General features: G+C 39.9%; 1 protein-coding gene across 2 annotated transcripts in view; it reads left to right on the top strand.

Annotated features, from left to right (window-relative positions):
• Nucleotides 1-14,137, top strand: part of fcho2 (FCH and mu domain containing endocytic adaptor 2) — a 216,065-nt gene that overhangs the window by 153,942 nt on the left and 47,986 nt on the right. For both annotated transcript variants that reach the window (XM_072257932.1, XM_072257931.1), the window contains one exon: nucleotides 916-1,045. In XM_072257932.1, the coding sequence (XP_072114033.1) occupies nucleotides 916-1,045 (130 nt within the window). The remainder of the gene's footprint in view (nucleotides 1-915; nucleotides 1,046-14,137) is intronic.

Below are 14,137 nucleotides of genomic sequence, written 5' to 3'. Positions count from 1 at the left end.
AAGGAGAAGATGGACAAACTTGGGTTGTTGTCTTTGGAATGGCAGAAGCTGAGGGGATATCTGATAGAGGTCTGTAAGATTATTAGTGCGTATAGCCAGTATATTTTCCCTGCGTTGAAATGACTAATACCAGAGAGCATGTATTTAAGATGAGAGTGGGTAGGTTCAAAGGAGATATGCAAGGCAAGATTTTTTTTTACACAGAGACTTGTGGGTGCCTTCATTGTGCTGCTTGGGGTGGTGGTGAAGGCAAGTACAATAGTAGCATTCAAGAGGCTCTTAGATCAGCACAAGAATGTGCAGGATCTGAAAGGATGTGGACTAGGAAGGGATTTGTTTAGTTAGGCATTTGAATACTGTTTTAATTAGCTTAGCACAACATTGTGGGCCATGGGGCTTGGTCCTGTTCTGTTCTTTCTGTGTTCTATTAAAGAAGCAATTTAACTGCATTGGTGGATTTAGAGTCCAATATAAGCTAACTCAAGTGAAGCTACCATACTGCCTCCCTGAAGGATATTTATTGACATTATAGGTTTCAAACAATGCTGTTAATCCAAGATTACCCTCGCTGGGCCTAGTTTACTTTTAATTCTTGATTTATTTAGTTACTGCATTTTGAATTCTCTAGCAGCCATGGTAAGATTTGTGCACACTGATCAGTATTTCAGAACTCTGGCTACCAGCTAGTCCTTTAACAACCATTACTATATCATACCCTACAAAATCTGAAAATGTTCGTGCTCCAACACGTTACATGATAAGAATAACATCTGCCAGAATTTTTCCAATTGAATACCAATATAATATTACCACCAATTGTTTGTTAGTGTCAGTAGCCTTATTGTTATAAAGCCTTTTAATAATATGATAATAATAATATGAGCAAACCGTAATGATAATTTTATTTCTTTTCAGTCCAGATCATTTAGTCCTACATCTTTGTCCACGACCAGTCCACCTCCTGTAGCCCCACTGGCGCGTGCTGAAAGTTCATCCTCAATTGGGTCCTCCGCTTCTTTAAGTACAGCAACGACACCAACAGTTGGTAGGTCCACAGTAGAAGTCATTGTGGCTTAAGTTCCTTTGTAGCTGTCAGTATTATATAAATCAACAGACAAGCTGACCTAATGGATTTATTCTTGTTTCACTTGCTGTGAAGATTGCAAGTAATTGAATATTTCGATCAAGGTTTCTTGTGGGAGTGGTATAAATAAAACACTAGTAACCGGCAATATACTGATCAAAAATCCTTTACAAAAATTGAAAATATGCAATGTAGAAAACATTGATTGCCTTTTGTTCACAGCTAAAAAATATATTTTGCAATTAAATTTTAAGAATAGATAGAGATTGTTTGAATACTCAGTTGGAAAACCTGAATTCTTGGAAATCAGAAACCATGTCCTTCACATGTTAGAGTTCAGTTAAAATTTTCAAATGAAATTTAGATTTCACTTTTCAATGTTAGCAAATTGGTTGGATTCATGGAAGCTGGGAACAAAATTTGCTTTAAACCCACACAGAAAGATGTTAAAGTCAATATGACTGAGAAAAATCTGAGTTCTGAGGAAAGGTTCCTGATGCGAAAAGTTAACACGTTGCTTTTTCTGCAGATATTTTTCTTGACTGCCTGAGCTCTAGCAGTTCTGTTTTTGTGACTGAGAAGAATAAGTTTTCACTAAACAAATAGCTGGCCAGGTGCCACAATATTCCATCTCAAAATATATTCACTATAATTGAGCCAGAATGACTTGTATCTAAATTGCTAGACAGTTAACTATAACGGACACAATATGATAATGAATGAAAATAAATACTGAAAGTACTTTCTTGTTGGCAATGATTTAGGTAAATGATTATTACTTTTTTTGTTTTTCCAATTATGGAATGAGGGCCATGTTGACAACATAAGCATTTAATTTCAATATTTAATTATCCTTGAAGGTGCTCTACATGAAGTTTGGCAGCTCTAGCAAACAGTTATGTTAAATTCAAAGTTGAAAGTAAATTTATTATCAAAGTATATGTATGTTATTGAATACTACCTTGAGATTCATTTTCTTGTAGGCATTCACAGTAGAACAAAGAAATACAATGAAAAACTACACACTAACAAAGACTGACAAATTGTGCAAATACAAAAAGAAACAAGTAAAAATAAATGAATAGACAGATAAATACTGAGAGCATGAATTGTAGAGTCCTTGAAAGTGAGTCCAAAGTTTGTATTCAATGATCAGTTGAGTGTTGTGGTGAGTGAAGGTGTCCACTGGTTCAGGAGCCTGATGGTTGAAAGGAAATAACTGTTCCTGATCTTGGTGGTATAGGACCCAAGGCTCCTATACCTTCTTCCTGGTAGTAGCAGCGAGAAGAGAACATGGCCTTAATGTGGGGGTCGTTGATGATCGTTGCTTCTTTCTTGAGGCAATGCTCTGTGTAGATGTGCTTAATGGTGGGGAGGGTTTTTCCTGTGATTAACTGGGCTGTATCCACCACTGTTTGTAGGCTTTTGTGTTCTTAGGCACTGGTGTTTCCATACCAGACAGTGAAGCAACCAATCAGTATACTCTCCACTGTGCACTGATACAAGTCTGTCAGAGTTGTAGATGACATGCCAGATCTGCACAAACTTCTAATAAAGTAGAGATACTATTGTGCTTTCTTTGAAATGGCATTTACGTTCTGGTCCCAGGACAGATCTTCTGATATGATACCACCCAGGAATTTGAAGTTACTGAAACTCTCCATCTCTGATCTGCAAATATACACTGACTCGTAGAGCCCCTATTTCTTCTTCCTGTAATTAATAATCAGAGTTGAGTGATAGTTTGTTGTGATAGCACCACTCAACCAGATTTTAATTTTCTCTTCTGTATGCCTTTCATTCAGACAACAATAGTGGTGTCTTCAGCGAACTCGAATATAGCATTGGTGTGAAGTGAGTAGAGCAGGGGGCTAAGCACACAGCCTTGTGTTGCATGTTCTGATGGTGATTGTGGAGGAGGTATTGTTGCCAATATGTACTGACTGTGGTCTGCAGGTGGGGAAAATCAAGGATCCAGTTACTCAGTGAGGTATTTGATGCCTAAACTTGGAGCTTGTTGATTACTTTTGCAGGGACGATAATGTTAATTGCTGAGCTGCAGTCAATGAAGAGCATCCTGATGTATGTGTCTTCACTGTCCAGACGTTCCAGACCTTAGTGGATGAGTTAGGTGGCAAGTTTCAAGATTTAGATCTTGTGGCAGCAAAGAATGGTCATATATTTCCAACATAGGATAAAAGATAATTTAGGGAGAAATATGCTTGTGGTGACATTTCTATGTACTTGGTATGCTTGGCCTCTTTGCTGGTATAATTCATGGGCTTGGAAGTGCAAGCAAGATAGTCTTGCTAAGTAATAACAATACATTTCACAGATGATACATTCTGTGGGCATAATTTTCCATTAATGGAGAAAATGAATGCTTAGGTGGTGAATAGTAGGTCTTTTGCTTACTGTTACATGGTATTGAACTACTCGTTTGTTGTTGGGACTGCAGTCATCCAGGTACTCTATGAAGCTTGTGCCTTGCAGGTAGTGGAAAGGCTTTGGGAAGTCAGAAGCAGAGCTTTCACAATTTATTCAGCATCTGACTTGTTCTTGTAACCATGATACCTACCTGGCTGATCCATTTGGTGACTCACAGGATGTTATGGGAGCTTTGATGATGGTATTACTGTTTAATGTTAAGGGTTTTTGATTAAACTATTTTTAAAGATGGTTATTCTTTGGCATTCAGGTGGTGTGAATTTTATCTGCCACTTCCCAGCACATGCTTCTGTGCTCTCTGGGTCTTCTTTCATGATCTGAATAGTTGCAAATCGAATTACATATTTTGAAATCATCTGCAAACATCCCTTTTCTAATGTTTTGGTAGAAGGAAGATCATTGAAACAGTCCTTGACAATATTTGCACTACGAACACTGCCTCATGCAAGTTCTCTAGTGAGGTCCTGGATTTTAGATCCAAAACTGGATTATTTTCCATTTGAAGCTTATATACTGAGTTTTACAATGATGTTACTTTTAATCAGTTGCTACCTTGATTGTCTCATCTTTGGAATTTTACCAATTTTAGACCAAGCCTGCAATGAGATCTGGAATACCAAAACCTAAACACATGTTGGTGAGCAGGGTTATTGAAGAGCATCTTTTGATGTTATTCTCAACCTATCCCATCACTATGCTGCTGATTGAGAATAGACAGATTCACTCATAGTCATATAAGCATGGAATGAGCCCTTTAGTGCAACTGGTCTTTTCCAACCGAGATGCCCATCCAAGCTTGTCCCATTTGTCAGTGTTTAGCTCATAACTTCTAACCTTTCCAGTCCATGTAACTGTCCCAACTGTCTTTTAATATTGTGTCTGTCTCAACCACTTCCTCTAGCAGCTGATTCCAAAAAAAGAAAGAAGAAAAAGTTGACCCTCAGTTTCCTCTTATATCTTTCCTCTCTCACCATAAACCAAAGTACTCTAGTTTTTGATATCCCAATTCTTGAAAAAGACTGAATGCATTCACCCTATTTATGCCCTTCATGATGTTATACACCTACAAGATCAATTGTAGTCTTTTTATGTTCTAAGGAATAAAGTCTGTCCACCCGCTTCATATAACTCAGTCCCTCAGGTACTTGGCAGCATCCTTGCAAATATAGTCTGCACTCCTTTCAGTTTAATAATATTTTTCATAAAGTAAGGCAACCAAACTGAAGACAATACTCTTAAGTGTGGCCTCACCAGTATCCTGTATAACCTCCCAAGTTTTACACTCATTGTCCTGACTTATGCAGGCCAGCATGCCATAAGCCTTCTTCACTACCTTGTCTATCTATGACTCCACTTTCGATGTGCTACGTACTTGCACTCCAATGTCCCTCTATTCTACAATGCTCCGTAGGGTTCTGCTGTTCACTGTAGAAATCCTACCTGAATTTGCCTTTCTAAAATGCAACATCTTGCACTTAATTCATTTGCCATTTCTAAGCCCATTTACTCAATTGATCAAGATCCCCCTGTAATTTTTGATGGCCATCTTCATTGCCAACTATACCACCTATTTTAGTGTTTCACTGCAAACTTACTAACCATACTTTGTGCTTTCTTATCCAAATTGATGATATAAAAAACAAACCACAATTGGCCCAGCACCAAGCCCCAAGGCACACCCCTTATCATGGGCCTCCAGTCCAAGAAAAAACTACTTCTTTCTACCATCAAGCCAACTGTCTATCCAATTAGCCAGCTCTCCCTGTGATCTAAATGTCCAGAGCAGTCTGCCTTGTGGAACCTTATCTAAGGCCTCACTTGTCAATATATGAGATCTGCTGCGGTGCCCTCATTAGCTTTTTGGTCAACTCATATTCGTAAGAATGATCTCCCATGCACAAAGCCATATTGGCTATGCATAATACCCATGCTACCTTCTTTTTCCTGGCCAGGCCCCTCAATATCCCTTGTCATCCAGAGTTCTTCACTCCTACCAGCTTTGCCCTTCACTCTCACAGGAACATGCCTACCTTGAGCTCTCACCTCCCACTTGCTTGTGATCCCTTTGCCCACAATCAACCTTTGCCAGCTCCTGTCTCATGCTGTCAAAATTTACCTTGCCAAAATTGAACCTGTAGATCAGTTCTGTCCCTTTACATAACTATTTTAAAGCTAATGCAATTATGGCACTAGCCCCAAAGTACTTCCACCACTGTGACCTCATTCACCTACTGGCAGGTTTGCCTTATGAGGAGAAACTGAGTTGACAGGAACTGTATTTCCTAGAGTTTAGAAGAATAAGAGACCATCTATAAGAAGCTTATAGGCTAGGTGCTCAGAGAACACTTTCCCTAACTTAGAAATCTAGGACCTGGAGAGGATGCTTGAAAATAAGGAGCAGAATGTTTAGGACTAAGATGAAAAGAAATGTCTTTATTTATTAGTTAAGTAATTGAATTCATTTAAAATAAAGATCAGTAGATTTCTGGATGATAAGGGTTCAAGTAATATTGCAATAGTGATGAAGTAGAAGCTCAGACATGATAAATGTTGAAACTGTTTTAAGAGCATGATAGATTACAGCTACTCCCAACTCTGCTGTTTTTATTGCTATGTTTTACATGAAATTATATGGCAAAATATGTTTAGACCAACTTTTTTATCCTGTGTACTTTCTTTCCTGGACCGAAGTGGGGTAATTACTTGTGCAAGATTGCACAGATTCTTATTTTGATTGTTTTTGACTAGAATAACTTATTCAAAAGTATAGTTTTATGAGTTATAAATTTGATATAAAGGGTAAATTAATTTTGCATTACCTTAAATATAAAAGCTTTGAACTTCATATTGGAGAGTTTTTTTTAGCGTGTTGCACCAGACAGTCAGCCATTCTTGTCTGGCGCGTGGTGTTAGGATTGGTCTCCTTTCGGATTAACCGGGTCACGATATGAACGTTCCTGACTCGACCCCTTTTTTTTTTATGAGGCCGAGTAGCTAGCTCGATGCTCAACCTGGCACAGGTGGAAAGCGTGCTCAGGTGGTGGCCTGACTTGGATTCGAACTTGAGAGCCTTCGCTCTGGAGTCGGGCGCTGATGCCATTGCGCCACCAGCTGGCGCAATGGAGAGTTAAATTAGGTCACTGTTAAATAACTGTGCCTGGAGATCAATAGCACAATAAAGAAATGGCTGTAACATCAAATGAAAATCCTAGTAGAAAGGATTTATAAACTTAGCATTAAGAAGAAGATAAGTTTACTTGGTTTTATTCTTCCTTAAATCTGGCATTTGAATTTTGAGCAATTAAAATTAAGAAGGTGTAGCTCTATGCTGCATGAGGCCTTTCCTTAAATATCTGCTTATTATCTTATGGTCTTTGTCCATATCTTTGTGTGTTTATCATATTAGATGATGATGTATTCATTGGAAAGCTTCCTTTATTTGAGAAACGCAGTGAGACACCTGCAGATACAGTACCTGGTGAAAGGCTGGAACCAGTTCTTGCTTTTTTTAATTATGTTTTCAGTTGTGAACAGTCCTTTTGTTCTTTCCAACCATGGTAGTTTTTTTAAGGTGAATAGATATAAATCTAGATGCAAATATTACACTTTCAACAATTATACATAAGGTGAATGTATTGAAACACTCATGGTTGGTTATGCCAATTATGCTATACTGTTTTAAAACATTCTCTCATGAAAAGTTCACGTAAATCCAAAGAAGTTCTTTTAAATGCAAGAACATAGGTTCATAAATTTTTAGTTAAAGCTAAAGCAAGCCAGTCTAGTCAGTAATGAGTATTTTTAGGTTATAATTTTAGTATGTAATATCATAAAGGCCAAATATCTGCTGTTATGTTTATGGTTTGATAATTTGAATGGTGGAATGTAATAAAGGGAAAATAATGAATCTTTGATAATAATGTCAAACACTGGCAAAGATTTAATCTATTATCATATTGGGACATTTTCAAAGAGAATGATCATATTTAGGATAAACAGAAGAGATTCTCAGATGCTGGAAATCCAGAGTAACATACAGTTACAAGAAAAAGTTTGTGAACCCTTTGCAATTAATTACTCGTAAAATGTGGTTTGATCTTCATCTGAATCACAATCGGCCTAAAGTAATAACACAAACAATTGTACTTTTTCTTGACAATACTGAGTACCTTCACAATAATGAATACACGATATAAACAATCACAGTCTAGGTTCAAAAAAGTATGTGAACCTCTGGGGTAATGCCATGTACAAAAGCTATTTGGTGTCAGGTGTTCCAATCAATGAGTTGAAATTGGAGGCTTGGGTTGTAGAGGTACCCTGCCCTATTTAAAAAAAAGACACACCAAGTCAGGTTACTGACAGAGCCTGCTTTTCTCAAGAAAGATCTGTTTATGTGCACTTGGCCTTGATCAAATCAACTTTCAGAGGACCTTAGAAGAATTGTAGAGATGCATGAAACTGGAAAAGGCTACAAGAGCATTTCTAAAGATCTGAGTGTTCATCAATCCACAGTAAGAGAAATTGTCTACAAATGGAGGAAATTCAGTACTGTTGTTACTCTTCTTAGGAGTGGACATCCTGCAAAGATCACACCAAGAACACAACATGCAATGCTGAAGAATCCAAGGCAACAGCAAAAAACCTGCAGAAGTCTCTAGAACTTGCTAAAGTCTCTGTTAATGTGTCCAGTATAAGAAAAACAATGAACAAGGTTGGTGTTCGTGGAAGGACAGCATGGAGGAAACCACTACTGTCCAAAAAAAACATTGCTGCATGTCTCAAGTTTGCAAAAGACCACCTGGATGTTCCACAATACTTCTGGAACAATTTTATGTGGACAGATGGGACAAGAGTTGAACTTTTTGACAGAAATGCACACTGCTATATTTGGAGGAAAAAGGGCACTGCACACCAACACCAAAACCTCATCCTAACTGTGCAGCATGGTGGAAGGAGCACCATGGTTTGGGGCTGCTTTGCTGCCTCAAGGCCTGGACAACTTGCAGTCGTTGAGGGAACAATGAATTCAAAACTGTATCAAGACATTTTACAGGAGAATATCAGGGTAGCAGTCTGTCACCTGAATATTAATAGAAGTTGGATGATGCAGCAAGACAATGATCCAAAACACGAGTAAATCAAAAACAGAATAGTTTAAAAAGAAGAAAATTTGTGCTTTGGAATGGCCAAGTCGGAGTCCAGACTTTAACCCAATTGAGATGCTGTTGCATGATCTGAAGAGGGCTGTTCATGCAAGTTATCCCAGAAATATCGATGAACTGAAACACTTCTGTATGGAGGAATAGTCTAAAATCCCTCCTCGCCATTGTGCAAATCTGATCAGTAGCTACAGGAAATGTTTGGTGGAGGTTAATGCTGCCAAAAGAGGTTCTACCAGTTATTAAATAAAAGGGTTCACATACTTTATTCCAGCCTGGACTGTGAATGATTAAACAATGTGTTCAATATAGACATGAAAAGTACAATTATGTGTATGTTATTAGTTTAGGTAGGCTGTGTTTGTCTATTATTGTGACTTAGATGAAGATCAGACCACATTTTATGAGTAATACAGAAAACTAGATAATTACAGAAGGTCCACAAACTTTTTCTTGCAATTATATAATAATTAGGATATTTGACCCCAAATATCACTTTATTCTCAGAATCAGATTCAGCAACAGCTCAATTTTTGGAGGGCTCAAAGTAGTTCCAAATGCATTTCAGAAATTTCTCTCATTTATTCTCACTCTTAACATTACTTCAATCAATACTTGGGCTGTTGAAGATTTTATTATTGTCTTCAAGACTGGGCAACATTGGCGAAGTGAGCATTTATTATCCAAACCTAATTGCTTTTGAGTTGCCTTCTCAACACCTATGCCCACAAAGCTATTTCCTCTACCTGCTACTCAATCTCTATATACTCCAGACGGTCTGGCCAGATTCTGCTCTAACTCCATCTACCAGTTTGCATATGATCCCACTGTCATGGGCTGAATCTCAAATAATGATGAGTGGGACTACAGGCTGGAAATAGAGAGTTTAATGTCATGACAACAACCTCGTCAGCAAAACAAAAGAGCTGGTCATTTACTTCAGGAAATTGGGTGGTGCACACATTCCTGTTTACAACAGTGTTGAGGTCAAGAAAGTTGAAAGCTTCAAGATTCTAGGAGTGAACATCACGAGAAGCTGGTATTGCTCCAGCCATGTAGATACCACGACAAAGAATGCCCACCAGTACCTCTACTTCCTCAGGCGCTTAAAGAAATATGGCATGTCCCTTTGACAAATTTTTATCAGCGCACCATAGAACACGTTCTATCCAAATGCACCACAACTTGCCTTGAGCACGACAACTGCCTGAGGCCACAAGAAACTGCAGAGAGTTGTGATATAGCTCCGCATGGCATGGAAACCAGTCTCCCTCCATAGATTGTCTACATTTCTTATTGCCTTAGTAAAATAGCCAACAATGTCACCCACCCCAGACATTCTCTCTTTTCCCCTCCCCCATATTGAGCAGAGGATACAAAAGCCTGAAGTACATATCACCAGGATCGCGAATAGCTTCTTTCCCACATTTACAAGAATATCCTCATATGATGAGCTAGGTTCTTAGCCTCACAATTTATCTTGTTGTGGCCTTGCACTTTGTTGTCTGCTGGCAGTGCACTTTCTCTGTAACTTTAACACATTGTTCTGCATTCTGTTATTGTTTTCACTTATATGACGTCAGTGCATTGTTGTGTAATGAAATGATCTGTATGGATGACATGCCAAACAGTTTTTCACTATATCTCAGTGCATGAGATAATAATAAACCTATTTGCGAAAGCGTTTCAATCTCCTGGTGAAAGTTTTGCCACTGATTAATGTTAATGTGAAATGCCACAAGTTCAATTTATAATACCATAAGATATAGGAGCAGAATTAGGCCATTTGGCCCATCAAGTCTGCTCTGTCATTTCATCATGGCTGATCCAATTTTCCTCTCAACCCCAATCTGCTGCCTTCTCCGCATATCCCTTCATGCCCTGACTAATCAAGAATCTATCAACCTCTGCCTTAAATATACATAAAGACTTGGCCTCCACAGCTGTCTGTGGCAAAGAATTCCACAGATTCAGTACTCTCTGGCTAAAGAAATTCCTCCTCGTCTCTGTTCTAAAAGGATGCCCCTCTATTCTGAGGCTGTGCTCTCTGGTCTTAGACTCTGCCGCCAAAGGAAACATCCTCTCCACATCCACTCTATCAAGGCCTTTCACCATTTGGTAGGTTTCAATGAAGTCATCCTTCATTCTTTTGAATTCTAATGAATACAGGCCCAGAGATATAAGATGCTCTTCATATGACAAGCCATTCAATCCAGGAATCATTTTCGTGAATCTCCTTAGAACACTCCAGTTTCAGCACATCCTTTCTAAGATAAGGGGCCCAAACCTGATCACAATACTCCAAGTGTGGCCTCACCAGTGCTTTATAAAATTTCAACATTAAATCCTCACTTTTATACTCTAGTCCTCTTGAAATGAATGCTAACATTGCATTTGCTTTGCTCACCACAGACTCAACCTCCAAATTAACCTTTAGGGAATCCTGCGCAAGAACTCCCAAATTTTTTGTATTTTCTTTCCATTTAGAAAGTAATCAACCCTTTCATTTCTTCTACCAAAGTGTAGGACCATACTTCCTGACAGTGTATTCCATCTGAAATGTCTTTGCCCATTCTTCTCATCTGTCTTAAGTCTTTCTGTAGCCTCTCTACTTCCTCAAAACTACCTGCAAACCTATCCACCTATCTTCATGTCCTCTGCAAACTTTGCAACAAAGCCATCAATTCCATAATCCAAATCGTTGACGTATACCATAAAAAGAATCAGTCCCAACACAGACCCCTGGGGAACACCACTTGTCACTTGCAGCCAGTTAGAAATGGCTCCCTTTATTCCCACTATTTGCCGCTTGCCAATCAGCCACTGCTTTATCCATGCTAGAATCTTTCCTGTAATACCATGGACTTGTAGTTTGTTAAGCAGTCTGATGTGTGGCATATGATTTATTGGCCGGGTGGCTTCAGTCGTAGTGAGGACTAAACCTCAAGCCACTGTAACACACATAAAAGTTGCTGGTGAACGCAGCAGGCCAGGTAGCGTCTATAGGAAGAGGTACAGTCGATGTTTCGGGCCGAGAACCTTCATCAGGACTAACTGAAAGAAGAGCTAGTAAGAGATTTGAAAGTGGGAGGGGGAAGGGGGAGATCCAAAATGATAAGAGAAGACAGGAGGGGGAGGGATGGAGCCAGGAGCTGGACAGGTGATTGGCAAAAGGGATATGAGAGGATCATGGGACGGGAGGACTAGGGAGAAAGAAAGTGGGAGGGGGGAAGCCCAGAGGATGGGCAATAACGGATGGGGTGTGAGGGGGAGGTGGGGCATTAGCGGAAGTTTGAGAAGTCAATGTTCATGCCATCAGGTTGGAGGCTACCCAGATGGAATATAAGGTGGTATTCCTCCAGCCTGAGTGTGGCTTCATCTTTACAGTAGAGAAGGCCGTGGATAGACATATCAGAATGGGAATGGGACATGGAATTAAAATGTGTGGCCACTGGGAGATCCTGCTTTCTCTGGCAGACAGAGCGTAGGTGTTCAGTGAAATGGTCTCCCAGTCTGCATCAGGTCTCGCCAATATATAGAAGGCTGCATCAGGAGCACCGGATGCAGTATATCACCCCAGCTGACTCACAGGTGAAGTGTCCCCTCACCTGGAAGGACTGTCTGGGGCCCTGAATGGTAGTGAGGGAGGAAGTGTAAAGGCATGTGTAGCTCTTGTTCCGCTTACAAGGATAAGTGCCGGGAGGGAGCTCGGTGGGGAGGGATTGGGGGGCCGGGGGGAAACGAATGTAGACAAGCCACTGTGTTGCTTGTCTACAGCCACCAGGAGAAACGGGGGCGGTGTGGTGTGGCATCCAGGCTGGAGTCGGTGCCCCCCCCCCCCCACTAGTGTTCACTCGATAGAAGACAAGCAAGCTGTATTGTCAACTGCAGATCTTGGCGGTATTTATATATATACACACACACACACACACACACACACACACACACACACACACACACACACACACACACACCCACACACCCCTTGACCCCAGAGTAACGCTGACTCATTTGGCTGTATTCATGAGTATGGTTGAATAACAATTAAACTTGAACGGAATTGAATTGATCTTTGGATAGAGATTTCCAAGATTTCGACTCAGCAAAACTGAAGGACAGGAGACATATTTGTTAATCGGGATATTGTGAATCTCGGAGGGGTACCTGCACTGATCATATTTCCTTTCAACTTCTGCCTCGTCTGTCTGGAGTAGCTTAGATAAGTAACTGTGCTATATACTTTTTAGATGGTGCACACTCAGCAACCACCCTGAGCCTATAAGAGAGGGAAAGAAACTTTAGGGAGGTTGAATGATGTGCCTGTCGGGCAGACTCTTCTATCCTGAATTGTGCAGAGCTACTTGAGAGCTGTCAGAGCTGCACTTCTGACTTGTTTTGTAGTTGGTGGAAAGGCTTTGGCTGTGGTGGATATTTCTGAAATCATCACTGAGATGATTCAAGATTGTTTAATGTCAAAGGTAAAGGAGAGCGAAATAATTGTTGCTCTGTATCCAATGTAGCGCAAAATAACACAATATGATAAAGAATACAAAAATAATTTTAAAAAACACAATAAATATAAATACATAACCTATACATAGATTGAATTTATGTCCATGAAGTGACACTCGGCACAGGAGTGTCTGCACATAAGGTGACTGACTGGAAATGATAAAGTAGTGGTAGTTGGGGGTATGGAGAGGTGGACTAGGGTGTGGAGGTGTTGATCAGCCTTACTGCTTGGGGAAAGTAACTGTTTTTGAGTGTATTGGTGCTGGTGTGGATGCTACGTAGCCTTCTTCCTGATGGGAGTGGGGTAAATAGTCCATGAATAGGGTGGGTGGGATTCTTCATGATGCTACTGGTAAGCACCTTTCTGTGTATACAGGGTATTTTCTTGATGGTGGTTAGGCTGGTGCAGGTGATACACTGGGCAATTTTGATTACCTGTTGTAGAGCTTTCCTGTCTGCCACAGTGCAATTTCCGCATCATACAGTGATGCAGCTTGTTTGGATGCTCTCTACTGCACATCTGTAGAATAACATAAATATTGAATTGAATTGACTTTATTTCTTACATCCTTCACATACATAGTAGTAAAAATCTTTACGCTACGTCTCTGTGTAAATGTGCAATGTGTAATTTGTAATAAATAGTATGTACAACAGAACAGTCAATACAGCATAGAAATACAATTGTATCAGTGTAAATTTATCAGTCTAATGGCCTGGTGGAAGAACCTGTCCCGGAGCCTGTTGGTCCTGGCTTTAATGCTGTGGTCCTGTTTCCCGGATGGTAGCAGCCGGAACAGTTTGTGGTTGGGGTGATTCAGGTCCCCAATGATTCCTCGGGCTCTTTTTACACACTTGTCCCTGTAAGTGTCCTGAATAGTGGGATGTTCACATCTACAGATGCACTGGGCTGTCCACACCATTCTCTGCA

The sequence above is a fragment of the Mobula birostris genome, chromosome 5 (genome assembly GCF_030028105.1).
Source record: "Mobula birostris isolate sMobBir1 chromosome 5, sMobBir1.hap1, whole genome shotgun sequence".
NCBI classification, from domain to species: Eukaryota; Metazoa; Chordata; class Chondrichthyes; order Myliobatiformes; family Myliobatidae; genus Mobula; species Mobula birostris.
This window is presented reverse-complemented; position numbering and strand designations above follow the sequence as displayed.